At 64.0% G+C, this 27898-nt stretch overlaps 1 protein-coding gene across 1 annotated transcript; it reads right to left on the bottom strand.

Annotated features, from left to right (window-relative positions):
* On the bottom strand, positions 1-27865 carry IQCE (IQ motif containing E). The gene is made up of 23 exons (XM_090290273.1): positions 27753-27865; positions 25364-25411; positions 24070-24115; positions 21872-22000; positions 20537-20607; positions 18561-18674; positions 18429-18479; positions 16253-16323; positions 15008-15080; positions 14752-14801; positions 13977-14140; positions 12787-12842; positions 11922-12112; positions 10872-10976; positions 9801-9891; positions 7257-7427; positions 6916-6939; positions 5012-5113; positions 4399-4520; positions 3457-3562; positions 3115-3264; positions 2275-2473; positions 1-856 (listed from the first exon to the last, which is right to left on the bottom strand). The coding sequence occupies exons 1-23, from the start codon at positions 27786-27788 to the stop codon at positions 699-701; spliced, it is 2328 nt and encodes a 775-aa protein (XP_090146399.1). The 5' UTR covers positions 27789-27865; the 3' UTR covers positions 1-698.
* Positions 27866-27898: the final 33 nt, after the last annotated feature.

Genomic DNA, 27898 nt, shown 5'->3' with positions numbered 1-27898 from the left:
TTCAAGACTCTGCGTTTAATAGGCCAGGGCCCCCCCGGGCATGGTGGGCAATACATATTCACACAGCACGGGGCGCCTTCTCAGAAACTCAAGTCCACAGGCCCACCTTGGCCTTCTCAGTGGTGCCCGCCGGCCAGGCCCCTGCAGGTCCCGGGGTGCAGGACGGTGTCCTCAGGAGCTCCTCGGGGCGAAGAGAAACGAGGGGTGCGAGGAGATGCCCACACTCACACAGGCCAGAAGCCGGGCGCCTGCCTGGTGGACTGGCTCTTAGGGGCCCTCGGCCGTGAACCCGGGGCCCAGCGCGGGAGGGGTCGGGTTGCCCAGGACAGGCCCAGCAGGTGACAGAGGCACACACAGGTCAGCAGCAAAGTCAGCCAAGTAGCCAGCCCCCCAGCAGCAGCAGGAGGTGGCTGGGCAGCCCACAGAGCAAGCAGTTCAACAGACGAGGCCAGGTGAGGGGCCCAGCGGCTGTCAGCTGCTGTAGGGAAGTGTCTCTTAGGGGCTCCCCAGCCGCCCCCCCAGTTCCCGTGACGTGTCCAACAGGGGGACCTGGGGGTGGCGGGACCGCCCCCTGCCCCCCGAGATAAGAGAGAGGCAGGCGGGTCCCTTCTACAAACGAGCTGAGCCACACAGTGGCCGGGAGCTGCTACAGCAAGAAGCAGGGACTGTCCTCTTCCCAGCGCGCTTGTCCTCTTAGCCTACCCTTCCCCTGACAGCGCCTTGCCCTGGGACATGCGCCGACAGGGACCCAGGCTGGGAGGCATGGGGGCGGCGCCCTTCGTGGCCAGACCGGGGGCCAGGATGACATCATCGGAGTCGTCGGAGCCTCCGTCGTCCACGCGGGGAGGGGCCTTGGCTGCAATGGGTCAGGGAGGGAGGTTGGTCCTACCCAGTGCCCTGGGGGCCACCTCCCTCCTGCCAGGCAAGCCCAGGGCCACACCCCGAAGGAGTCAGGACGATGGACCTTGGAGCCGGACTCTGTCACTACCTCCTGGTCAGCCCACCTTGGCCTCCCAGCTCCCTCTGAGCTCGGGCCTTTCTAAAAGTGAAACCCGCAGGAAAGGGGGGGGCCTTGTCGGGACAGAGGGGCTCCGGTCCTCCTCGGAGCAGCGTCCTGGGGCTGAGGGCTGGGTGGCAGTGTGGCCACCACCTTCCTCGTGAGAACTTGCCTGTCCAGGGCAGGAGGCAGGGCCCACCGAGCTGTTTGACGGAACCTGAGACACTACCTCTGGGTGCGACGGGGAAGGGGGTCCCCAAATGGGACCTGTGGCCTGGGGTGAGGGACTCAAGGAGGGGCAGGTCCCCGCCACACCGCAGGGCCTTGCTCTGATCGCTCCGTGAAGGTAAGAGGAGCAATGGAGCAAAGGAACAAGCGCAGATTTGAGATAAAGTGAAGGAAATTAAGGTCAGTCACGTTGCTGGTACTTTGACTGGATCAGCTACTTTTCTGACTTTCAAGATAATTATTACTAAAGTGAAGACTTATAAAATTAAAAACAGCAGTTTTCAAGTTATCGTCAGTATTTCTTCTTTAAAAATACTGTGACAATAGCCCTGGTTGGTGTGGCTCAGTGGATTGAGCACCGACCTACGGACCAAAGGGTCACCAGTTCGATTCCCAGTCAGGGCACAGGCCTGGGTTGTGGGCTAGGTCCCCAGGTGGGGGCGTGAGAGGGGCAACCACACACGGATATTTCTCCCTCTTTCTCTCTCTCTTCCCTTCTCTCTAAAAATAAATAAAATCTTTAAAAAAATACTGTGACAATAGACAGAGCTAGGGCTCGATGGGCACTGTCACAGAGGCCTGGCTCCCATGGGGCAGAAGTGGGGCTGTGTGTGACGCCACGTGCCCTTAGCAGAGGCGGCAGGAAGGCAGGCCCCCAAGGTCACCGCACGGGGTCTCCTAAGCCTGCGGGGAGCCTGGAGGTTCCTGCAGCCGTTTGGGGTTTTGGGCATCTGCACACTGTCCCTGAAATCCCAGAACTGCTCATGGTCTGCTGAGCTTTACAAATGGAGGTTTTGGAGCGAATATCCAAGTTCAAAGCTCACTAGCTCGGCCACAGCTGGAAACAGCAACCGTGGTGGGGGTTAAACGCAACTTCAAGCGTGGTGAGTCCGGCTGCGACATGGCACCGACCTTAGCTCGTGCAGACTGCCCTAGACTCTCCCCCGGACAGCCCTGGAGGGAAGGGGTGCAGGCGCAGGGCACCAGCGGGCGCCCCCCGCTCCTGCCCCCGTGACCACTTGCTGCGGCCCCCGCGGCATCGCACTCACCAGGGCTGGGCTGCAGGGCGGCTGGTGCCCCGGGGCCCCACGGCCTCGGCGCTCCGGCCTCGGGAGCCGGAGCCTCCTTGGTGTCCCCACAGCTCACGTCGTTTTCTTCCTGACCTGAAATAATGCGCAAACTAGAAGCACGCGGCCGCAGAGTCAGCGTCACGCGTGCTCGGGCCCCATCACACCCACCGCTTCTCCCCTGACGTTACTGTTTCAGAAAAACAGCTCCCAGGCGGCCAGCTCGCCACGCACACGGGCATGAAATCACCGCCTGCGCACCTGGAACTGCCTAATGTTATGCCCAACAGCCCTGCTTCCTTCCGCAGGCTTTCCTTGGTCGGCAGCGCTGCTCCCTGCCGGCCCGCCCTCGGGTTCCATCTTTCCCACCTAAGGACCCAGCGCAGAACAGCCTTCAAGGGACATGCGCCTCACGCTGTGACAGCAGCGCCCCCGCACGACACCTTCACAGTGGAGAGACTATGAGGCGACCCTCGGTCTAATGACCGTCTCAGATCTCACCACGCCGCCTCTGCGCGCGCCTGTGCTCAAGCAGGCGCGGCAGGCGAGGATTCCCCAACGACAGCGCCAGGTGGACGGGGTCTGACGGAGAGGCACGGAGCCCTAGACCTTGGGGACTGAAAGCAACTCCCAAGTTGCCACCTTGCACGGGAGCCGGGCAGAGCCGAGACCTGGCCTCATGACTGTGTGCAGTGGCGGCCACGCCAGGTTTCTCTGGTGACAACTTTGGGGCTTAATGGACTGGAAAAGGAACACGAGCAAAGCTTTATTAAAAAGCCACCAGCCACCGGGGCAAACACGGGCCTGAGGGAGGAGCCACACAGCTCGGCTGGAGCTGGGGATAAAGGCAGACACACGGCCCCGAAGTGCTGCTGGGGGCCCGCAGGTGACGGTGGGAGACACCTGCGTCACTGACGACCCTGACTCGGGCTTCAGGAGCTGCAGGAAGTCCCTGGGGCCCGTCTGGTTCTCCTGCAGCCCAAGGGGCAAAGGATGGAGCTTCCCCAGGTGTCCCCCAGCGAAGGCGTGACTTAGCTGGCAAGTGGCCGCAGGTGGGGCGAGCCCCTCGCGCGTGTTCATGCACCCACACTTCGGGGACGGTGGCAGCTGTCCTGGCTGAAGCCTCAGAGGGCACACGGCCCCTGCCAGCGACAGTCACAACGCCGTGAACTCACCGGAAGGAGCCGCAGGGAGGCCTGGGGCAGAGGGCCCACTGTGTGAGGCCGAAGCAGACGTCCCCGCCGTGGAAGCTGAGGTGCAAGCCCCTGGACTGGAAGAGAAAGAGTCCCCAGCTGATTGTGACGGCCGGGCTCACGGGTGTCCTGGGGCTGCGGGCCCCGCAGGGAGCGGCGCGGCAGCTTCTCCCGCTGAGCCCAGGTCCTGGCTCAAGCCAACCATGCAGGGGCCGCATCGCGCCCCAGGTCCGTCTCCCAGACGCGCGCTGGGGTCGGGCCTCGGGCGCCCCCCTCTCCCCATAGTTTCGGTGGTCGAGGCACGCCACTGCCCACCCCTGGGCCAGGAGGGACCCCACCGTGGTGAGAGGAACTGGGACCATGCGGTTCTGACTCGGCGGGCTCTTCTGCAGAGAGAAGCTGCAGGCCTCACAGTGATGGCGGCCGCTGCCTGCTATGTGGGCTGAGAACCGAGGTCTGTGGAGGGGGAAGCGGCGCCCCGTGGGGCCCAGCAGGGCCCGAGCCTCCCGGGTGGCAGGTGCTGGTGTGCAAGGGCGCTCGGAGCCTCATGGCGGGTGCCACCCCCGGCCCGCGTTCACTCCCATGGCTCTCTGAGAGCCCTAAAGGGCACCCCGGCAGGAACGGCGCTAACCCTTCCGGATGAGTGTGGCTGCAGGTGGCCTCACAGCTCCTTAGAAAGTGGCGAGGACGAGCTGGGTCCCCCCGGCTGCCTGGCCTCTTGCCCTCCCACCTGCCCCTCCCCACAGGACTGGGACGGGGTCCCGCCCCACCTGCCGGGCACCGGAGCAGCTTCTCACAAGGTGCGCCCTTTGCTCTGGCGGCTCGCCGAAGTCCTGGCTGTCACTTTGGGGGCACGTCTGTGCCGGCATTTCCCCGGGACACAGTGCAGAGCTGGGCCTGCCAGTCAGCTTACCTGAGCCTGACCCGGGCCAGGTGTGCCCGGAGGACGGACTGGATGGCGGTAACGGCCTCCTCTCGCCCAGGGTCGCCCTCAGCCTGGACAGGGGGGCTTGGCACGCAAGGTGAGGGACAGTTCTGCAGCGAAACGACAGGGGACGAGGGCCTGTGATGCCCCGGGACACCCTCCACTGCCCGCCCGTGCGGCACAGCTGTCGCCTGGGCCTTGGAGGGGCAGGCGAGGGCCCCATTCTGCTGCAGGAGGCTCAGCTCACGACCGTTCAGCCAGCAGTGGCCTGACTGCAGGTTCTCAGTCCCCCGCCTGCAGGGTCCTCCGCAGAGCGCCTCGCCCTTCTCGCGGGGGAGAGGCTGGCACAGGAAGCTCACGTCTGGGTTACATTTTTAAGCTTCTGTCTTAATTGGAAGATGGACCTGCTACTTGACCGTCTCGTGCCTTGGGATCACTGGGCCCCGAGGCCGCCTGCAGCTGGGCCCTGCACCAGCGGCACCAGGCGTGGCCTTAGATGCCAGGCGGGGAGGGCAGGCGGGGCGGAGACTGGGAGGGGCCCCCTTTCCTCCCGGGTGAAGCCTGAGGACTGGGGCTGCTGCCCCGCCCTGCCCAGACGTACCTGGCTGGGGAGGCTGGGGGGTTCGGAACCGCATGCTTTGCTCAGGAGCAGCTCTGCCCGCGCCAGGTGTCCCCTGAGAGCTGCCTGGAGGACCGTGGCCGCCTGGCAGGGGGAGGACAGAGAGGCTGTTCATTCCCACGGAGCCGGCAGGTGCAGGCGGAGGGAGAGGCCAGGCAGCAGGGGAGTGACGTCCTTACACCGCGGGGCCACAGGGACTCACGCGCCCTTGTCCCGCTCACCCAGGGTCTCCTACAGTGACAGAAAGCCCCAGCCCTGCAGGGAGAAGAGGCGCCGCCGCTGGCCCCATAAACCGCCTCTGGGACGAGAACTGGTCACCGTTCGATGCTGTCGGTCAGTGGCTGCCGCTGGCCCCCACTCAGCCGTAGTGAGGGGTCATGCTGGGATCGTTACTCCATCCCAGACCCTCCTCTCCTCTCCATCTTCTAAGACAAGCAAGCCCAGGACCTCACGCTGTCACCGTTTTCTTAGCTACGTGGGAACCTGAGACCTACGACCTGGGCTCTGGGACAGCTGGGGTCTGAGTGAGCCTTCCTGGCTGGGTCAGAGCATCGCAGCTCTCGGGGTACATCAGGAGGGGGACACATGGCCACTGAGCAAGTCCTCGGAGGTCTGGATGCTCCAATGACCACAGTCACCTCTGAAAGAGCCTCTGTTTTCTCGAAGGCAAGGTGACCGAAGGGACACAGACGTGCAGTTAAGAAACGAGCTCAGCAGAGGCAGGGGAGAGGCCCCGGCCCCGGAGCAGAAGAACGTTTGGACGAACCCAGGAGTCACACCACAAGGTCAGCAGAGCTACTGCCCCTGTCTGCTGGGGCGAGGGTAGCCTGGCAGTCCACTGAGGCCCGTGACTACCCCACGTGTGGGTCCTCCCACATGGCCTCCCAGGCGAGGAGACAGAGGCTCAGGGCGGGGAGGGGGAGAGGAAGGGCAGAAACTGGCTCAGAAGCGCACGCTGCAGGCCTCTGGTCCCAACGCCATCCCCTCACTCATCCAAAAGTACCGAATGCTGAGCACCTGCGGTAACAGGGACACAGTGGCAAAAAGGCAGAGGCCGCCTGCTCCGTGACACTTATCAGGGAGGGACAAATGCCTGAGAACACACGGCAGGGCAGGGTGGGAGGAGTAGGGGCTCAGAAAGGGGCCCCTGGGAGGTAATGAATCAGCAGAGACCCGACTAGAGCGAGGAAGCAGGACATCTGCATGTGGAATGGGAGCCCTTTTGGGGGGGCAGCAGGGCAGCAAGTGCAAAGGGCCTGGGGCAGGAACGTGTCTGACGTTACAAGGCCAGAGGGGCCTCAGACAGAGGAGGCTGGTGGGGCCAGGGACGCAGGGTCCTTGGGGATCAGCAGGCGCTGTTACTTAGCATTGGAGGGCACCACGCTGGTGGCAGCGTGCAGGGGGCTGCAGGAGGGCAGAAGCCCTGGCTCTGGGCTGCACCGTCCCTCACGCCATCCTGCCGTCGGTGCCGCCTGCCATCTGCTCTCCACTCCGTCCTGGCCTGGCTCCCCCGTGCCCACATAGACCGGCTCTCCTGCCCCAACAAGCCGCTCACCCAGGGCTTCACTGGCGTGACTGTCCTGCCCAGAACGCCCTTCCTCTCCCTCCTCCACCCAGGCCTTCCCCAGAGCCGTGGCCCTGAGCCACACCCTTCCCCGGAACGACTGTGTCCCGAGGAGGCCCCAGCAGGTCGCTTCACACAGAATGAGTCATTGAATGTGCTGGTGAAGGTGTGAGTTACCCAAACACTTATTTGGCCTTAATGTCACTTACGTAGTTTACACTTAAGGCGTCTGGTCTGACTGCGGAAAACAAACGCTTGACGGGACTTCCTCAGGTAACCCCACACTCACGTTTTTGAAATCGGTGAAACGAGCCTTGCTTACCTCATCCAGTGCGGCCTTTTCTTTCTGAAAGAAAGGGACACATGATGACTTCACACGAGGACTTTTCCCATGTGTCCATGTGCGGACCCTTCCCTGCCACAGGCCCAGGGCCGCTGGTGGGAAACTCCGCTGCTCCCCGGAGGGTCCACACCCCCGTGCGTGTCCACGGGGGGTGCTTGTTCAGCCTGTGTCTCCACGTTCTCTGCGTGGCGGCAGCTGCCTCGAAGCCGCCCACCACGGGGACCTGGGAGTGTGGGCCGATGACCAGGAGGCCGCAGCGTGGCCTCTGCAGGTGGGAAGGACGCAGCGCGCGCCCTGGCTGGTGGGGCCCGGCGCCTCACCTGGCGTCTGCACATCCTCCAGCGGGCCTGCAGGATCCGGGCGGCCGCGTGCCTCCGGCCCTCCGAGCAGGTGCAGGGGAGCGGGGGCAAGCCCTCCTCGCGGGCTTCGGGCTCCGACTGCTGCTGAGGAGGGTGGCTGGCAGGACAGGGAGGTCGCGGCTGCTCCCGGGTCTGCAGGGAATCAGGGTGTTAGGAGTGGTCCCACCTCTGGGAAGGCGGCAGGTGTCACCTGCCACAAGACAGGCTGTGCTGATCAGACCCGACGAGCTAATTCCGAGGAGGAGGGGTCGGGTCTGCACCCACACCGCCCAGCACGTGGGCCGATCCCCCCCCCGCCCCCCCCCCCCCCGGCAGCACCCTGGGGCACGTGGCCCCGAGCGGCAAAACGCCCTGCGCTCCAGGGCGCCCTTCTGGGTCTTTTCAGTCTTGTGCTGCATTTCAGACGTGGGGCTTCGCGGACTAAGGCGGCGGATCTCTAGCTCGGTGTTTGAGGCAGACAGAAGCAGGAGCTGCTATCGTGGCGACCCAGGGGACACTGATCTGCGCCACGCAAGGGTGCGCGGCATCACCTACAAGGGCGCCTCAGCAACAGTCAGAAGAGGGGACTAGTTTCCTCACAGCTAATAAAACGTGAGCTCAGTGGAGACGCACGTTGTTGGAGAAGGGCCTCCCGCAGAGAGGCCGACCGAAGCCAGTAGAAGTCCGCCTACCATTAAAACACCAAGGCGTGGCGAGTCTGAGGCGCCCAGCGTGGCAGCGCCCCCAGGCTCTCGGGGCCCTGGCACGGAGCCTCTGTCACCTGTCCTAACACAGCTCAGGCCTCTGCTCCCCCGAGAGGAGGGTCCGTCCCCCGGGCCCTGTCAGGTGAGCCAACGGGTACAATCAGGGGCCTGGAAGTGAAGGGACGTCCCCGGCCACTCTGGGCAGAGAGCAGGGGAGCTTCCAGCCCGACTCACGTGCACATCACTCACTAAAAGCTGCCTCTACTCGTGTTTCACGGGCACGGCCGCACGCACTCCTGCGCGGACGGCGCTCCCCACTGAGGACGCGCGTGTTCCCAAGTCAGCCCACGCTACACAGAAACGCCCTCCGGCGGGAGGGCCGCGGCTGGCCCATGCTCAGTAGGAAGCAAGTAGGCAGTGCTCTGCCCTCACCGCACGGAAGCAGCGCGGGGCGTTGTCCCTGCTGACATTAGGGCCTCTTTCCTGATGAGCAGGGAACAGCACCGTGACCTTCCTGGGAAGAGGCTCTGTGCCCCTCAGACCACAGGTCACAGGCGCCTTCCATGTCGGTGAGTGGAGATCCGCTCTCCCCCGTGAGTGCGGGCGGTCCCCAGGCTGGACGCCCCGCCCCACACTAGCTGTCCCCTCTGGAGCCGTGAGCATGGCTGGCCCTGCGCCAGGAACTGGCAGGGAGCACAGGCCGCCTCCCTTGGCCAGCCCTGGGTGGTCAGTGGAAACCAGGGGTGCCCATCTGTCCCTAGCAGTTGCAGGGACTCGCAGTCTGCAGGTGGCCGAAGGAGCGTCAGTGAAGCGTGATTTCAACACCACGCCAACCCCCTGGGCTCCAGAGGAAGGACAGACGGATACAGACAGACGCCATTCCTGGGGAAGGAGCCCTGATCAGGCCCCCGCTGACCCGGCCGCTCTGCCGTGCAGGGAGTTAGCGGACGGTTAAGACGACAAATTACTGAAATTGGAGAAAGTGGCAGACCCCGCGGCAAAGGTGCCCGCAGCGTGGGGCTGGATCCCCCAGACGGTCGGGGTGGGGACACGCGGGGGACGAGGACGGGAGGGGAGTCAGGGCTACGATGGCCTCCCTGGGCCTCCAATCCACGAGCTGCTGACAGGACGGCCTTGTCCCTCTTCCCCTCCGGTGCCCACGGGAAACTTTCTAAACCAGGTGAAGTCCATAAACAAGGCCACTGTTTCCAGTTCTGCTGGACGCGCAAAATGCTTTTTCTCCTGGAGGGACACAGGGCTGAGTGAGCGGAAAGCTTTGAAATAAGCAGAGACACCCCCACGCGTGAGGCAGGTGCCCAGGGCTCACAGTGGCCTCGCGCACACAAGCCCAGCGCCTCAGGGCCTGAGAGCAGCCCCTTAGAAGAAAGGTGGTAATAACGCCCCAAAACTGCCACGGTGCCCGGCGCCACACACGGCACAGCGCAGTCACGGACGTGCCGTCAGCAGGCAAGAGCCGGGCGGGAGGCATGGATGTCTGGGTCAGCACAGGTCCCCTGAGAAGTGACCGTCACACGGTGGCTGATTTCCCGGACACCGGCTTTGCAGGAGTCAGAGCACCCGCCATGGCCCCAGGGAAACCACCATGGAAACGCGCCCCATGGCCCACACACGAGTGCTCCTCCCTGAGTCGGGGAGGCGGCTCGCAGCAGGGAGGACCCGGCCCCACGGCGGCCAGCGAGTCCAGAACTTTGGGGTTCAATGCACATGATGTCCAGAAACCAGCGCGACGGTCAAAGGGCGTGGGACGGCGGGGGCTGGGACAGGACACCCTTGGGCGTGGGAGCGGCCCGCCCAGCTGTACCTCAGGGCCCGGGTCCGTGGGGCTGTGCGCCTCTCCCTCTGGAACTGCTTCCAGGTCCTGGAACTTCTTGGTCAGGGCTCGGACCTCCTCTCTAACGTGGGAGGGAAGAGGGGGCACCTTACTGGTCGCCGCGCTGCACAGGACGCCCGCGTGGGACGGGAGGACAGCGGCCTGGAGAACGGCAAGGACACCTCTCCCAGAGCGGGGTGGGCCCAGCGTTGCCCCGGGGACACAGGACGGGCATCTGGTGTCTGTGCCCCGTCAGGGTGGGGGCACCGGGGGGGGGGGGACCAAGGGTCCCTGAGAGTCACCCGACACCCAGTAAGAGCTGGAAATGCTACTGCATGGGTGATGGACAGGTGCCCAGTGGGGGTTTCGGGGAACAACGGGAGCGGAAGGAAGCACGTCCTCGCCACAGGCCTTAAAGACCGAGTAACGGCTCCGTGGTGCACCTGCCTTCCGGCCAAACCTGACACAGTTCCGAGAACAAACGCCTGTCACCTGCCGCGCCTGTGTTCTGAGTGCTAGGCATTTCTGCTCAGGCTGCGGGTCTACTTTTCAGGGCACTTTCTGCTGATGTAAAAGCCACTCTTTTAACATACACGATTCTGTGGCATTCGGTGAACCCCCCGGGCTGCGCGGCCGTCCCTGCCGTCTGGTTCTCGCGCCGCCGAGGGCTTCCCACCTCCCCCAGGAAAAGCCCTGCATCGGCCAGTGAGCCTCAGCGCCCCGAGCCCCCCGCAGCCGCCCATCTGCCTCCTGTCCCTGCGGCGCGGCCTGTCTGCACCCCTCACAGTCACAGCGCGCAGCCTTCCCCCGCGCGTCGGCGTGGCTCATCCGTGTGGCTCGTCCGTGCCGCAGTGCGTGCCAGGCTGCGTTCCCTTCGGGTCCCTTTGAGTCCCTCGCACAGAGACTCTCGGTTTTGTCAGCCAGCTCACCAGCCGACGGGCACCCAGGCCATCCCGCTCTGGGGCTGCCGTGCCCAATGACATCACGACGCCGTGTGGGAAGCAACGCCCGGCAGCGGGCGCGGCTGGGGCGAAGGGTGCTGTCTCCCCGACTCCTGCTTACCTCAGCGCGTCCTCTCGCGCGCTCCGTGCTGCCTCTCCTTCCCGCACATCTTCCAGCTCCTTCTGCAAGTCGGCCTTGGCCTGCAGCAGCAGCTTCACCTCCACGCTGAACACAGAACCAGACACGGGGCCACGGGCTCGCCAGTGGTCACGCAGCAGGGAGCGCGCTCATAGGAGACACCAGCCCACGTCCCCTGCTCGGACTGGACAGTGACAGAGGCGGAAGGAGGAAGGAAGCGCCAGGAAAGGACCCACGCGTCCCGTCCGTCAGCCATGACGGAGCCCCTGCTGCGTGCCAGCGGCAGCCAGGTGCAGGGGACGCGGCGGCGAGCAGTCAGACTTGTGAGGTCCCTGCTCTCCTGACCTGTCTTGTGGGGACAGGCATGACCCCCCCAGTCACACAGTTAGGTAGCTAACTTGTGTCCTGGGGGCCCAGGTGGTGGTACTTCTGGAGCTCAGGCCTTGGGGACGAGGGGGTCGCCGGGCGCCCGGGGTGGGCAGGACCTCAGGTGGCTTCCCAGGCTGCCTGAGCTGCCGGGTCTGAGATGCGCACGGGCTAGGGAGACGCACGGCTTCGGATCGCTCGTGACTGAGCGGAGACCCCAGAAGCCCCAGGCCACTTGCGGGAGCAGAGACAGGCGCGTTGCCGGTGGCTCCAGACCACGGCGCCAGGGGACAGAGACTCAGCAGAAACCTGGCAGCTTTGCCATGCAAACCCTTAGGGTCACACCGACTATTCACAGCACTGACGTCATAGTGGTGTTGCGGGGGTCTGTAAACCCTCCTGCGTAAGAGCTGGGAGTCAGTGGCAAGACATGGAAGTGACCCCTCTCACGAGGACGTAATGTCGCCAATTAACGCCTTCGTGACGCCACTCGAGCTGCCTTTGACAACCAAACGTAGGTTTTAGATTCACCTAAAACCACTCAGGCAACCACCTCTGTGAGCCGAGCCTTGTCCCTGATGCACCAGGACGGGGCGGTCCAAGCCCAGCCAGCACCCTGCCCCCTCCCCCTCCCCGCCCGCAACCACGCCAAGCACACGCACGTACTCTCTCTCCTGCAGCTGGGCCCGCAGGGCCTCCCGCTCGCCTTGCAGGCTCCTCACCGCAGCTCGCAGCTGCTCGCGGTCCTGGGCTCGGGGCGGCCTGGGCACCGGGGAGCTGGACGTGGAGACGGCCGGGCGCTCTGGCCGGCCCGCTCCTGCCGCCTGTGGCTTGGCGTCTTCCGTCACACGTATCTTCTGGAGGCAACACAGGCGTGTATTAGCGCTGTTTCTCGAGCCCCCCACAGCGTGAGCCCTGCTCTGCCTGGAGACGCGTGGCCCCGCTGGGCCGGCCCCTCCTCCTAACAAGCTTTATTTAAATATAACAACAAATCATGATCGCTGATCAGTTTTCTGCTTCTAAGTATGTGAAACTTTTTTAGAAACTGTTCCCCTCGGCTTCCTCTGCTCAGCCGACAAGGTGGCAGCTTGGAGAGTTTTCCCGGCTCCTCAGAAGGCGCTGCCCCTCGGAGCACCGCTGGGTCAGGGGGGCTGGCTGGCAAATTCCCATGGTGGGTGTGGGTGGGTACTCAGTGCGGACACGCGGCTTCCACGAACTCAGGCACCCCACGCCGGTGAGGACGCCGCGTGCAAGCTGACGGGCGGTGGGCGGCCCCAGGGGGGGTGGGCGGCGGGGCTCTGAGGGGCTGGGACCCTCTGTACCCTCCGCTGCCCGGTGCTGGCACGGTGTGGCCCTTGGGGCCCGTCCACCCTCTAGGCGGCTGTGCCCATCTGCAGACCGTGTCAACGGCACGCTCAGAGCCACCTCACTCAGTCCCGGAGTCCAGGGGCAGAGCGCCTGCCTGTCCCCAATGTTACCAGCTGCCCAGCCAGGGCCTGAACAGGCCGGGGCCCTGACCGGCACCGCTCACCTTCTCCAGCTCCGCGATCCGCCTCAGCAGCCGGGCCTTCCCCCACTCCACGCAGCCTGGCGGAAGCAGCGGGCATGTGAGACACACTTCAGGCATCTCCCGGGGCCCGACGCTCCCCTTCTGGGCTGGAGCCCCCGTGGGGCCGCTGGCCGGGCTGGGAGCCTCTCGCCTGGCAGCCCCTTGTGCCAAAAGGGCTTCCCGACAGTGAGGGGGCCTGTTCCCTCCCCCGGGAGTCACCGGCATGCGCGTCTCCTGGGGAGCCCTGCACCTGCTCCAGGGGCAGCCCTTGCTCCTGGCCCCATGCTGCTCGGGCCGCTCCCGTCAGCGCCCCCCACCCCCACCCCATGGCTCAACACAGGCCCCTCTTCTTTACTCCAATGTTGCCCAGGCTACCTGCTCACTGACGGCCCCCACGTTTAGTTCTGCCAGGGCCTGGGCCCTCAATTCAGACCCGCCCCCGCCCCCAAACCTGCTGCCCTCTGCACTGCGGCCCTGCCCAGGTCCAGGACACTGGCAGCCGTCATGAGGACACGGTTCCTTGGGCCCCTCTCTGTGCTCTGTCAGCTCAGCGCAGCAGCTGGGCTGCGGGAACAAGTCAGACACCAGCCATGTCTGCTCACGCCCTGCACCCCCCTCCAGCGTGGCCTCCAAGCCCTGGTGCTCGGGGAGGCCCCACCGCCTCGCCTTCCCGCGCTGGCCACTGGCTGGTCCCAAACATGCCGGGACACGCGGGGCTTCTGTGCTCACCGCTCTCCCGCCCCCGTCCTTCCAGTGACCTGCACAGCTGCCCCTGGCCCTCCGACCTGTGCTCAGCTGTCCGCCGTCACAGTGGGCCTTCCCTGACGACCTATTCACAGGTGCACACCTGCCCCTTCCCCCTTCACTCCTCCCTGCCCCAGCACTTATCCTGGCCCGACCCACACCCGACCTGCTGCTCCTTTCCCTCCCTGACACGCTGTCACCTCCCAAGGGACATCCGCGTGCTTTTGTTCACTCCTGTCCCCAGCACCCGGGACAGTGATGGGCACACAGCGGGGCCGTTAAGTTCTGGAGCACACGTAGGGTGGCGTGGCCCAGGGTAGGTGCCGGCACCCTGGGGCCTGGTGGCAGGGAGGGCCTGGGTCTCCCTCCCTCCCAGGACTGGGGACACGGCCACTCCCCGCAGCCCCCCATGCGGTGGCAGGAAGCACCCTCCACGTGGGAGCCGGTGGGCGAGCTGCTCAGCACGCGGTCCAGGTCCTGCTTCAGGCTCTGGTTCTCCTCGGTGAGCTCCTGCACGCTCCGGGACAGGCTCAGGAGGGTGCTGCTCAGGTTCCTCTGCCTTCTGAGGCGCGTTTTCTTCTCCCCCGGAGGCCTGGGAACCACAAAGCCAAGGGGCTCAGGGTGCGTTTCTAAACTGGCTTAGCAAGTGTGTGAGGGCAGGCGCGTGGGGGCCAGGGCCACGCTGAAGGTGTGCGTTTGTCACGCAGGGGCCACGAACTCTGACCTCAGGCAGCAATCTACCCCAGACAGCACTCCGTTCCCCAGTTAGTAAGCGGCGTAAGCAGACCCTGCCTGCAGTCCCAGTGACGCTTTCGGGGCATCACCAGTGTGCGGACACCCTGCGTATACGCTCCTGTTGTCGGGGCTGCGACTCCGCCTCTTGTTGCAGAGTTGGAAGCACAGTGGACCCCTCTCACTTGCAGGTCCCGTGTTTGCAAACCTGTCTACTCACTACCGGCTCCTCATAACCCTGGGCCACCCTCAGCGGCACATGCACATCACGGGCACGCGCCTGCTGCCCCGGCGCCGGGGCTGCCGGGTGTTTGGACAAGGACCGCACGGGGAACGGGCTGCGCACGGGGCGGCTGCTGCTCCACGCCCATGGCAGTGGGAGCACAGCGGGCGGCCAGCAGGGAGTCGGACAGGGCGGGGCTGCGACTTCTAACACAGAGACAGCATGCGAGCCGGGTGAGGTTCTCGTACTTCCTGCCCACGGCTTCCGAACTCGCCAGCAGCGTCTGGAGCCGGTAGATCTGAAAACGCCAAATTGCGAGGCATGAGGCCCCAGAGCTGCAGGCAGGGGCCAGCCTGCATCCTACGGTGAGAGGTCAGCGCTGGTGCCGGGGCTCCTGCCATGTAGGCCCAGGAGGCCAGGAACCCCAGTCCTGCCCGGTGAGCAACCCCCAGCCAGTGGCCGGCCCCGCTCGTGTCACCCCGCCCTAGGCTGAAGGGCGTCCACCTCCTCGTAGTAGGTCTCCATGGCGATCCTCATCTCTTCCAAGTTGGTGGTCTTCAGATCTGCCTGCAGCTTGCTGTGGACCCAAGCTCAGAGTCGGCATGCAGAGCCCGTGCCCCGGGCAGAGGCCGCACTCACACCCAAGGGGGCCCTTCCAGGGGGGCCGGCTGCTTCCCAAGGGGAGATGACAGGCCCCCTGAGGACGCTCTCTGCTAGTAAGAGGCTGGCTTGAAAGCCGGACCCCCAGGGGCGGGCGGCCAGTGTGCACAGGACAGAGAACTGCCCTCCCTCCCCCGGTACCATCAGGACGATTCTGCACCGTAGCTGTTAACACATTTAGATAAAGGCCCCGGCGGAGACAGGAGTCACAGAGTTCAGGACTCTCCAGCACAGGAGGAGTCAGCAAATAGCACTTCCTAAGCGGACAAGTTCAGCAAGAAACAAAGACGGGAAGCTACTGCGCAGAGGAGGCAGGGGCGATGGGACGCAGGGCTGGGGACTTCCTTCAATGAACTAAACCCCGGCTCGGAGAGGCCGCCCCCTTGCTCTCAGGTGGCCGCCGCCCCCCGGCAGCCGCAGCACGTGCCCCAGGCGGAAGGGCCGCGGGGGACAAGGCTGAGCATCGCCAAGTCCATGCTGGAGGTGGAGAGGGAGCACCGCAGTCCACGGAGAGAAAGCATGTGTCACATGCGACAGGAAAGGAAGGGGTTGAGGGAGACACTGGTCCTCACTGACATGTGAAAGAGGCAGCTAATGTTTACTTTCTTTGGTGGAAAGATGATGTTGGGGCCAGGGACACAGAGGAGATGATGGCAGGTGGAAACTGAGGCTGCCGTCTGAGAACACGGAGCCAACAGTGGATGGAAATGAGGCCGTGCCCCCCATCCCCTGCAGCCCCGGGAGGGACAGGACCCCCCGCAGCCCCGGGAGGGACAGGACGCCCGCCGCCCCGGGAGGGACAGGACGCCCGCAGCCCCGGGAGGGACAGGACGCCCCGCAGCCCCGGGAGGGACAGGACGCCCCGCAGCCCCGGGAGGGACAGGACGCCCCGCAGCCCCGGGAGGGACAGGACGCCCGCAGCCCCGGGAGGGACAGGACGCCCGCAGTCCCGGGAGGGACAGGACGCCCCGCAGCCCCGGGAGGGACAGGACGCCCCGCAGCCCCAGGAGGGACAGGACGCCCCGCAGCCCCGGGAGGGACAGGACGCCCGCAGCCCCGGGAGGGACAGGACGCCCGCCCGGCCCGCACCTGATGGTGCTGTCCTTGTCCCTGCAGTGCTGCTCCAGCTTCAGCACCCGCTGCTTCAGCCCGTTGACGACCTGTCAGCAGAGCCGCACACAGCAGGTCAGCACCTGTGCGCGGCCTCCCTGCTCTGGACACGGTCCGTCCAGCCCTGCAGCTGACCGGGACCTGGAAGCAGCCGCACACACTCCCGCCAGGGAACCCCCGCCCTTGACTGCCCCCGTTGAATCGCCAGCGTCTCTGCTGGGCTGTGGACGCAGCACAGAGCGGCCGGCCGTCCCCTGCTGCTGGGACAGACGGACAAGGCCGCGGGCACACAGGCACTGATGCGCTCCCCACGTCACCGCCTCACTTCCTCCCCGTTACCGCACCGCTGCGGGGGTGACCCCTGCCTTCCTGGGAGAACGTCCCTCCCTTCCTTTCTGAATGGCCAAGCGACGTTTTAACTGAATTTTAAGGTACGTTTAAGTTACGTTAGTGACACATGAATACAGTTTCTGGTAAAAATACACCCTAAGTGGAACCATGCCCTTTGCCCGTGCCCCTCACTACCAAGCGTTACCAGCCTCACGCGTCACACGCACGCCCACACGTGTGCGCACCCCTGGGACCCGGGCGGAGGGCTCCCGAGTCTCAGGCTCTGCAGCCGTGTAACTTGCTCAGCCACCGTCTTGGCGGTCCGTCCCCCTAGTCCACATCCATGTCGCTGTCCCCAGCAGGACCGCGGGGGATGTCACCGGGAGCCCGCTCACGAAGTCACCAACATGCCTGCAGCCGGCACCAGCGCCAGCCCTGTGCGCCCGTGCGAGGGTCCCTGCAGCGTGGACGGTGGCAGGAGGATGCTCTGTCACAGGACACAGCCACTTGGAGGGTGACGTGGCAAGGAAACTGCAAACGCCCCAAGATCTGGAATCTCTACTGTCCACCAACCTTAACAAGCCCAGGGCCAGGACAGGGAGCCCAGCTTTCTCCCTGGCGGCACCCACTCCTCGGAGGGCTCTGCGCCCTCACCCACCTCACGTCCACGTTTCTGACACAGCTCTGCTGTTTTATAGTCTTCAAAAACTTTCCTGGGGATGTTCTGATGTAGCAGAATCCCAACTGGAAAGACTTCTCCTCTGTTCCCCTCGCAAACCAGGCAGCTATAAACAACCATGTGCGGAGGCTTTCTCTCGGCTCTTTGGGGCGGCCCTCGAAGGGGCGCTGAGGACGAGAGCAGGCCCAACGTCCCAGACCCCCCGGGGCGCGCTGTTCCGATGCCAGCGCACGCCTGCTCCGCGCACACTGGGGCCTCCCGGTCTCTGTCGCTCCTTCACGGCACGAGGCTTCACGCACAGCCGTTCGGTACGACGTCTTCGCTCCAGTACTTACTGCTGGGGGTGGAGGGGACACCGGGCCAGCCTTCACTCAGTGGCTGTAAGCCTGGTCTCAGCCTGCTTCCTGGCCTTACAAACAGGGCCTGGGGTCCCTATTACACAGACCCTGGTGAGGCTGTGCACCTGCGCGCAGTGGGCAAGGTCAGAGTCACTGTCATCAAAGCGCTGGCCTCCTGGGGACACACACACACGGGTTCTTCCACTGCACAGGCCTGCCTTCAGGCTGGGCTCACAGGGAGGGTCAGCAGCTCATGGTCGCCTGTCTCCCCCCCGGGCCAGCTCGTCTCCCTTTGTGCTGCAGGGAAGACTCCCCCGAGCTCATGGAAGACATCGCCCCAGTTCTCTGGACCCTTTCCGCAGGAGTCTCACTTCGTTAGCATCACTTGAGTCTTTGTGTTCAATCTCAAGTTTCCCTGTGGCATTTCAGAGTTTTAAAAAAATGTACTTCCCTGACCACGAGCTCTTTATTGTGGTGCCTTCTCTCCAGCTATCGGAGTTGCTGCCACAGCACTGACTGCGTAATGGCCGGTGTCCCCCTTCTGCTTCCTTCCGTCTGTCAGCGTTACTCAGCAGCACGGGAGAGGCGTGTTTGTTTAGGGGTGCAGGGGCGGTCCCCCCAACCCCCTCACAGCCCCTGCAGCCGCATCGGGGCGTCCCCGTGGCTCCGGGGAGGGCGGCTTCAGGAAGCTCGGAGCTCCGCCTGCGTACCCGCAGGCCTCCCTGCATGGGCACCTCCGCCGCCGCAGGCTGCTCCCAAGGTAAGGTTTCTGCGGGAAGGTGCCCGTCCTGCTGCGGGTCCCACTCACCCAGCTGCTGTCCGGCCTCTTCTCCGCTGGAGTCCACGTGACAGCCGGGCCCTGGGGCGGGCAGGTTGGGGCGTGAGACGTGCAGCTCAGGGCCGCCCCACCCGCCCGTGCGCAGCCAAGCCCGGAGCTCACCCGGGACGAGTCCAGAAGCTGCTCTATCTGCCGGTCCTTCCTGGCATTTTCCTCTTCCAGGCGCCGGAGCTTTGTCCTCAGCAGATCCGTGTCACTCCGCTGCATGTGTAACGACTGAAGAAGCACAGGACCGCGTGCGTGTGCGTGCGCACGCTGGCACACAGACACCCGCTCCCCTCTCAGGGCCCCGCGTGGCAGGGGGTGGAGGCTGGGTGTCACAGGAAGCAGCACCCAGGGCCCCGCTGCCACCCCTGGGTGGGGGCCCGGGGTATGGCCCGGTCGGTGCAGGCCCACCCTGCACCCTGAGAACCCGGCCACCTAGAAAGCTGCTGCGCCCCGCGGGGGAGCACTGCTGCGGGAGCCGCGGCGGCCCACGCGTGCCGGCAGGCACCAAGGTCACGCGCTCTCCTCCACGAGAACACGAGAAAGCCGCTTTGTCACAGCACCTGCCGCTAAGACGCAACACAGGCCTACGTCCCCCTAAAGTTCTTATCCTCCAGCAGGACTCAGCGGGTCGGAGCAGAGGTCCCCAGACGTCCACCCGCGGGTGGACTCTCCCCCGTCTCCGGAGAACTGAGAAGCAGCAGCCTGTGGACTCACTTTTCCACAAAAGCACACCTGATTTTCTACAACTCTCCTGTGTTTTGAAATCTCATCCTCCCTACGAGTCTGGACGTCCACAGTCCCTTCACGGCCTGCGGATGGTAGGGCGCTACGGCCTCGCGGGAAGAAGCCTTTTCCGCCGCAGCTGGCGTGGCTCAGCGGACTGAGCACCGGCGATGTCCTGGGAGCCCGTGACCATCGCAGCGCGAGTTCTGACCCCAGCCTGCGGGTGCTGCTCACCTGCCGTACGGCAGGCACCGCACGAGGCGCTGTCCCGGCCGGGGTCCCGGATTCTCACAACAGCCCTATGAACCCGCACCCCCAGGAGGACACCGAGGTACCGCGGGCCACAGGAAACGACCGTTCGGTGCTCAGGAGCCCAGAGCGACAGAACCACTCCCTGGCCGACTGCATCCAGAAGCCCTGAGTAAGGTCAGTGCGACTTGACTTGGAGGCCGTTTCTAGCCCCGAGCGGAGCCTTCCCTGTGTGTTACTGTAACAGTTCCTGTTTCGGGGCCTCTCAGCTTACCCTGTAGAGCCCCCCAACCGAAATAAGAACATTCTCTGCGCTGTCCCTGATAAGAGTCTGCGGTGGGGGCGGGGTGGAGGGGCAAGGCACAGCAGCCCCTGCAGAGGGGCATCCTCCCTGGACCCCCAGAGGGTGCTGTGACTCACACACGGCCTGTCGGGGAGCCAGCCTCCTCGCTCCGCCCTGGGCGTGCTGGCGCCCAACACCCCACTCAGCCTCGGGGGCACAGCCTGGCCGCAGCCTCCCCGACAGGCCGTGTGTGGGGACGGCAGGCCTACAAGCGGCCGCCCGGACGGAAGAGGACGGGCCCCGGTTGCTTCTGCAGGGGCACGAGGACGCATACGGCCGTTGGAGCCGCGTGGCAGCAGTGATGAAGATGACGGGGGTGATGACACATCTCAATGCAATGTACACTCCAGGGAACCGGAGGCAGCGAACCTTCAGGAAGTCCAGGTGCCGCTGCCGGCTGACCAGGTCAGCACCAGGTCAGAGCTGTGACCTGCCACAGAGCTCTAGCCGAGGCGAGCTGAGGGTGGCACATGAAATGTCCCACTAACACTAAGAAATACACCAGTGGGAGGTTACTGGTAACGAAACACCGAACAGCTCCATCGTCACGCCAGCCTCATGGTGCTAAGGGACCCTGAGGCTACCCTGTCCTCCTGTGCACTCGCAGGAGCCACAGCGCAGATACAGCGGGTGCCGGGTCGCCCACCGGCCAGGGATCCCCCCTACAGCTCATGCCCTTTCCCCGCGGCCATGGCCAGTGCGGCCCCGACTCCCGCCCGCCGCTGGGCGAGGCTGCCGCTGTGTCCGGCCAGCAGAGAACAGGGAGGGGCCTCACCTTCTTCAGCTGGATGATCTCGTCGTACATGTCCTCCTTCTCTCTGTACACAGGGGTCCCCGGGACAGGACCTGGAGGAGGACACACAGCCTTTTAAAGGATCTGAGAAGGAGAAAGAATTCTCCCAAGGAAAATTAGAGCTAACAAAATTATCCTTAAGAAAAACAGCAGAAATATTTCAGTGTTTTTAGTCCGGTCACGATAGTGTCCCCAAAAGCAATGGTGCAGGCGGGGGCTGCGGAACGAGCAGGACAAGAGACGTGAGCTTGGCCAGACCACCGTGGAGCACCGTGCCGGGCTGCGGGAGGGAGTACCAGGAGAGGGACGTGCGCGCCCTCCAAACAGCGACCAGAACCGAGGCCCACACATGACTCTCACAGCAGAGGGCACCAGCTCCGACTCCCAGTGGCACTGACCGGCCCCTGACTGTGGAAGCGGACGGGCCAAGTGCCGGGAAGCACCAGCAGGGAGAGCCACGGGCCAGAGTCAGAGATGTGAACACCAGCCACCTCTCTCCGGTGAGACGTGGGCTGTTCAGTGCCGCCTGCCATGTTCACCTCCGGTGTTGCTGATACAATTAACTTAGGGCCAGGGACACGGGAGCTTGGGACGATGTCACTGTGCACATTAGGAACGCCACTTCCTGGGGAGCAGAGTGGACTTTCAGGGGCCACTATCCTCTTTCACCCTCTTCTCCCCCTCGGTCACACGCATCGCCCCCACGTGCTCACAGTTGCTGGCCACATGCCCGAGGTTTGACCTCTTTGCTCTCAGCGCCCCTCAGAGGGTCAGGGTGCTGCCCGGGGCTGGGCCCAGGCACGCTGCAAGGCGAGGCCTGGTGTGGGGTGGGTCGCACTTCCCGCCTGGCACGTGTGCGGCTTTCACGTGCCAGGTACAAGCAGGCGAAGGGAGGCTTTGCCTTGATAATCAGTGTGCACGGCGTGAAGCGAGCTGGGCAGCCAGGAGACGCGCGGCAGCGAGCGCTGGGAGGGTGCAGCCGCCGGCCTGCGGGACCGTCTTCCCGCCGCGGCCCCTTTCACGCTGCCCGCGTGCCCACGACCCGCTCACGAAACCCCCAACAGCGTAGCACGTGGCAAGAGCTGGCTCCACACGGCGCCACTGGCCGTGTGACAACCTGAGACCCCAAAGGGTAGCGTCACACACGCAAACCGCCGGAAACCACACTCGTGTGTCACGTAAGAGCTAGGAGGCTCCACGTCTTCTGGGAGACTCATGAGGAGCATCCACACAAGTCGTATTAAGACCTGTCTCAGTCACGGCCATGCCTACAACCCTCCTCCGGAGCCGAAAGGCCTCTCTTGGAGCCCCACGTACCTGGCTTTGAACTTCCCGGCCACGGCTTCTGCGGGGAGAGGGCCGTCCTGTTGGCGAGAGGCACGCTCGCTGCTGTCCTCAGAGACCTCCAGGACACCACCGCTCTCGGCTTCGAGTGGTACGGCGACTCTAAAGCCAACAGGTGGTGTTAGGGGCGAAATGCCCATGCCCGCGCCCCCCGTGTGCTTCAGGAAGACGAAGTGACGGAACCTTCATAGGGTGTAACGCCCCCCGATGAAAACGCTCTGACACACAGACCGTAGTTACGATGTGTATATATACTTATGTTTGTTTAAATTTTGTTCTAAAGAAATAACAAAATGGAAAAGTTATTTTAAAATATAAATCAGTGATTCTATCAATGTTACAGTATTTAATTTCCCGTTTCATTTTTCAGAAACAAAAAATTTTACACAGTTGCCATCACAGCAGACATACTTTTGTATCCTTTATAGTTACCAGTGTAAACACTTTTTGTGTTGCTACATAGTAATAACACTTAGAACTTAATATGTCAACTATCTAGAGAAAATTAAAAAAATTATATTTTTCAGAGTATGAGTTTATCATCAAAATGAGGAAAATATTTCAAAAATATTTTTTAGTCTGGGGTTTAATCTCTTCAGTTTTGTAAATATGACAAATTTATGCTTATATTTCTTAACTGAAAATCTCAGTCTAATATATTTAATTTTTTCCACGGCTTCAAAGTTTATGGAAAATTTCCCATCATGGCTCAGAGGGAGGGACTAAAGACAAGGGGACCCTGCCCGGCTGCGTGGGGCTGGCCCAGGACCACACACTGTGCTTTGGGGCGCTCTGAAGGGCCCCCCGGAACCGAACGTCCACATGGGTGCTCGTTGACGAGAGGAAACCAGAGGTCAGAAGGAACCCGCACACGGCGGGTGACCCGCCAGCAGCAGCGGGTGCCCCTCGGGGCCGGGTGAACGCGCAGGATGAAGCGGGGCTGACGCGGGGGGTGGGCACAGGCAGGGGACGCCACAGCCCGGGACGAGGGACCCCCAGCAGAGGCAGCACGGCCTTCCACGGCGCGTGAGGGTCGGCCTGAGCACCCTCCGGGGTGCGGAGCCACAAGGAGCTGGACGAGGCGCGAGGGGACACATTCATTAAGGTTAACATGAAAGTTCATTGGTATTGTCTGAGTATCATGTATGACACAATATGTTTGAAACATACATGTATGCAAAACACACACATGCATGATAAAGTCAGGGAAGGCCACAGGTCTGGGGGGAGCCAAAGGAAGCCAACCCAGGACCTGGTTTGTCCCGAGGCATAAAACTCACACACGGGTCACCGTGTCAGGACATGGGACAGAGAGGCCCAGGGGCCACCTGCCAGGACTCAATGTCTGTGTCCGCCGAATTCCCGTGCGGTGATGGAATGAGCTGCTTAGGCCCTAAGAATGAGCCCCAACGAATGGGACAGGTGCCCCTCTAACAGGGACCCACAGAGCTGTCTCATCCCTCCCTCCATATGTGGATGCAACCTGGCAGAGAACCCCGGTGCCGGCCACGCGGGCACCCTCGTGGGGGCTCCCAGCCTCCAGACAGGGAGCGGTGGAGTCTGCCGCTCAGAAGCTGCCCCATCTCTGTCACCGCAGCCCGGGCCATGCAAGACCCATCTCCGCCACGCCCTTGCCAGGCAGCGCCGGCTGTGCCACGGCCAAGGAAGGTGTCTGCGGACGGAGCTGCCCTCCTGCCAGCAAGCCAGGCCCCGGGAGCTCCCCAGCGGCAATGCCGCCCTCCACCCGCCCGGGGCGGCTGTGCCTTACAGGACTGCGCCCAGGCCGGCTGAGGCTGAAAAGGCCTCTCGCTCTGGCTGCTCCCTGCAGAGCCGAGCTCCTTGAACCACAGGAGAAACCGAACACGAAAGGCCCAGAAGCCCTGTGTTTGTGGGGGGCCCTGGGGACGGAGACAGCTCAGGAGCCGGGCCCCCGGCTGGGCCTCCTCCTGCTGGGACCGCTGGGGAAGGTGGTGACCCCAGGAGCCTGCGCTCCCAGGATCCAAACCTGGAAATGAAGCCAAGCGGCCGCTGCGTGGTCCCTCCGTGACCCTGAGCAGTCAGAGAACAAAGTGCCCTGGGCCTCCCCCACCCAGGACCCGGGGAAGCGCGGCCTCGGAACACCGTCTCCTGACAGAGCCTGGAAACTGAAGGCACGGCAGCCTCGTACTTACTCGGGGACGTGGGTGGAGCTCTGTGGGCATCTCTCCTCTTTGTTTTCTGAAAGAAAGAAGAAAGGGGGTGCTGGTGCCGTCCTGAGCGGCCCGTGGCCCTCGGCGGCCATGCTGGCGTGTTCGGGCCGCGGGTTTGAGGACGGCGATGGAGGGCAGACTCAGCGGGGACAGTGCGGCGCCCGCAAGTGCGCCCTCCCGGCTGGGCAGCCACCCCCAGTCCTGGCGGCAGCAGTCCCTTCACAGACAGGAGGGGGCGGGACTCTAGATTCAGACTGAGGACCCTGCGCCCCGCAGCTGTCCTCAGGCCTGAGCGCTGGGTGTGGCTGTCCCCGAGCGTGGACTAAGCCGGCTGGAACCCCATGGGCCAGCGAGGCGGGGGAGCTGGCAGACGGCGAGCCTGCCTGGAGAACCGTCCGGGGACGAGCCGGGGGCCAAACGCAGGGCTGGCACCGCTGTGGCCGGGGAACGACGCCCCCTTCCACCTGCTCCCGCCTGGCTCCCCACCCGCAGGGACTCCGCTCACTTGGCTTCCAGCGGAGGCCGTGGGTCTGTCCTGGGCAGGCTGGATTTCATTGGGGACCACCCTGGGCCCGTGTCCTCAGGGCTGAGGGACAACCCTTAAGCCTGCAGTGGCCCTCACGTCACACAGTGGGTGGCAGAGCAGAGGGGACGGGAGGTGTCAGACGGCCCAGGGATGGGCAGGCTGCAGTCTGGCTGGGAGTCTCCCTGCTGGGACACCGCTTTTTCCTCTCGCTGCCAGTGCACTGAGCAGGCTTCGCTCCCAAACAGACCCCGAGACGGGCGCGGCCACGGTGCCTCTGCACCCCAGCCCTGCCCAGCGCTGCGGTCCACGCTTCCTCGCGGCCTTGGCCAGCGCCCGCACGGGGACCGGGGCGGCCGGACACCGCTGTACAGCTGCAGAGAGCACCCCCTCTCCCACAGCCACTTTGATGACCTCGCCCTAAGCCCTGCTGCCTCCCCTTGTGTGTCAGAATTGGGGGTTGGGGGCTGGGGGGTAGGGGCAGGGCCCAAACCAGATGCAGGACAGGAACTTGTCAACTTGTCACATGGACTCCGCTCAGGACGAACTTCCGGATAAAAGCTTTAAAATCATAATCACAGTTATTCAACCCCCACGAAAGACTTGCCACTTTTCAAAGGCCGAGTAGCATCTGGAATTTGCATTCCAGGCCTCAACACAGCTGTGAGGGTGGCCCCACGGCACACGCGTGACTCACGTGTGTAAGGGAAATCCCCAGCACTGGGACACGCGCGGCCTCTCGGTCACACTCACCGTCTCCGAGTCAGAGTCCAGGGTAATGGCAGACAGACTGTCATCTCCCTGCAGGAAGAGAGGCGCCCGTGGGTCCCAGCGGCCCCGCTCCCGGGGAACCCGCCGCCGCGCTGCTGAGGCAGACACCTCCCAGGCGGAGCCGCGGTGCCTGGGCTGCTCGGGGCGTCCGGGGGCACGGGCGGGGGCCCCGAACCAGAACCGCCGAGGTGGCTCCAGTCTGCCAGCCTTGCAGCGCGTCTGCAGAGCTGCCGGGGACAGGGGCACAAGAGCGCCACTTTCCACGCTGCTCAGGTGTCCTCTTGTTCACCCGCACCCGTGCCCTGGGCCGACGAGGCAGTCCTGTACACCGCGCTCGGGGCTTCCTGCGCTATGAGGGCTGACGAAGGTCCCGGTCCGCGGGCTCCAGGGCCTGCCCCGGCCTGGCGGGAGCGTGGGTCTGCCCTGCCTGGTGCCAGTCCCAGGCCACTTCCTGTCCCTGATGCACACTGGGCAGACCTGTCAGCTCTGGACCGTGACAGCGGCCTCCCAGCCGCACGAGCACGCGCATGCAACAGTCACGGGTGAAAACCAGACTGGCCAAGGGCCTTAAACATGACCTTCAACCAACAAGTGCCTTCTGACCCAAGGGTGACCCCCAGGTGGTAAAGCTGAAATATGGGAACCCTTCTATAGGGGCTGTCTCTTAAGTCACTGGGGGTCACACCCAGGCTCCCTTCCACCCTGGGGCGTTGCACTGAGGGGCTGTCACGGCCACGGCAAGGGGAGCTCTCTCCTCCCCGCGCCGGCGTGGCGCGCACGCTGTGACGGTCACGCGCAATCCCGGCGGAGGCCCTGGGCAGCCTGCCCTCCGTGGTTCCTGTCTGGTCAGCCAGACCGCGCTGCGCAGCAGAGCACGGGGGCTGGGCACGGCCTCTTCCGCAGACCGAATCCTGTCTGCGTCCTCAGAGCCCGGCGTGTGCACGGGGCTTCACAGACACGTGTGAGAGGACGTTTCTAATAGCAAGACGTGAACACGGACGAGCAAAAGCAGGGAAATGGGTGCATAAACAGGGGTGTCCACAGGGCAGGATTTTAGAAATCACGTTCTTGAAAACAGGTGGATATGGGAAAAACGCTAACAACAAATTAAGTGACAACGGTTACAAAGCAATATAAATACCTCAATTTTAAAAACCGCATAGAAAAGAAGATGCATTGAAAAACAAACCAAACGTTAACTGGTTTTCTGAAGGTAGTGAGGTTCCATGGGATTAGTTCTCCAAACTTTCTCTAGTGGGCGTCACACCTAAGACGTGACTTTTCAAAGGTGAAGGGGCAGGAACTGAGGCCTGCAGACAGGCAGGCAGGCCTTCCAGGTGGGGCAGGACCCTGTGCCTTGAGGGGTAAGCAGGAAACTTCAGCTGCTCGCAGGGGCCAGCGGCGGTGAGCCCTCCTCTGGGCGAGCCATGTAGGTGCCGCTGAGCCCTGCCAAAGGGAGCAAGGTCCCCTTCGCCTGGAACCCTGCAGAAGCTTCCCACTGGGCCCTGGATAGAGTTCACACGCCCTGCGTGGCCTGCGAGGCTCCTCGTGGCCAGGCCCATCCACACTCCCATCAACACCCTCTCCCCAGCAAGCTCTCTTTCAGGCCCAGGGGCCTTCCCACCGCGAGACCTTTGCACTGGCTGGTCCCTCTACTCCAGATCTTCCAGGCCCGTGGGAACTCAGAGCAGCTGCTCCTGACGCCCCGTCTAAAGCAGCCCTCCCACCCGTGTCCACTGCCTGTTGCATTTTCCACTTTCTGGCGCGTCTCAACTATCCATCGATTGCCTTGCTCTCCCCCTGCTGGAATGCAGGTAATTCACACGCACGTTCCACAGGTGGTCTCCGGACCACAAACACTGGGTCACGGGAGGGCTGAGAGCGTGCTTGTTCTGATCAGAGGGCGTGAAGCTGGGTGACACCGCCTCCGGGAAGCCTTCTCTGATCAGCGCAGGGCAGGACCCTGTTCTTGAGCTTGAGACTCTCCCTCACACCCGGGACGGCTCGGCTGCTCGCACACATCCGTTGCCCCAGCCCTGGAGGCGCAGGGCGGGCGGGCACTTACGGTGAGCTCCGTCACCCGCCGGCCACGACGGCCAGCGCCTATCTATGCGGGACGCTGGGTCCGGAAGGGCTACCTGGAAGCGGCGGCCTGCGCAAGGTAGTGCTGGATCCAGAGGCGCCGGAGGCTGGGCAAGGGGCGGCGATGCCTGGCCGGCCGCACGCGGAAGGGGATGGAGATCCCCTCTTACGCGGTAACAGTAAGGGTACCTGTCACCGGCGGCCGCGTCCTCCGGCCCAAGCCCCGGCCGGCAGACCCCGTGCGCTGGCGGGAGCGAGGAGGCCCGCCCTCCGGCCCGTCCGCGCTTACCGTCTCTGAAGCAAGGTCCGCGGTGCCCAGCGACATGGCGGCAGCGCTGGCCGCCGCCCCGCAGCACTGCGGGCCCGGCTGTCCAACTCGGGGGCTCCGCGCGCTGCCGGGCCGTCCGCGCGCCCGCCGCGACCCCGCTGCCATGG

The sequence above is a fragment of the Furipterus horrens genome, unplaced genomic scaffold (assembly GCF_987537825.1).
Source record: "Furipterus horrens unplaced genomic scaffold, mFurHor1.1.pri manual_scaffold_10, whole genome shotgun sequence".
Classification (NCBI taxonomy): Eukaryota; Metazoa; Chordata; class Mammalia; order Chiroptera; family Furipteridae; genus Furipterus; species Furipterus horrens.
This window is presented reverse-complemented; position numbering and strand designations above follow the sequence as displayed.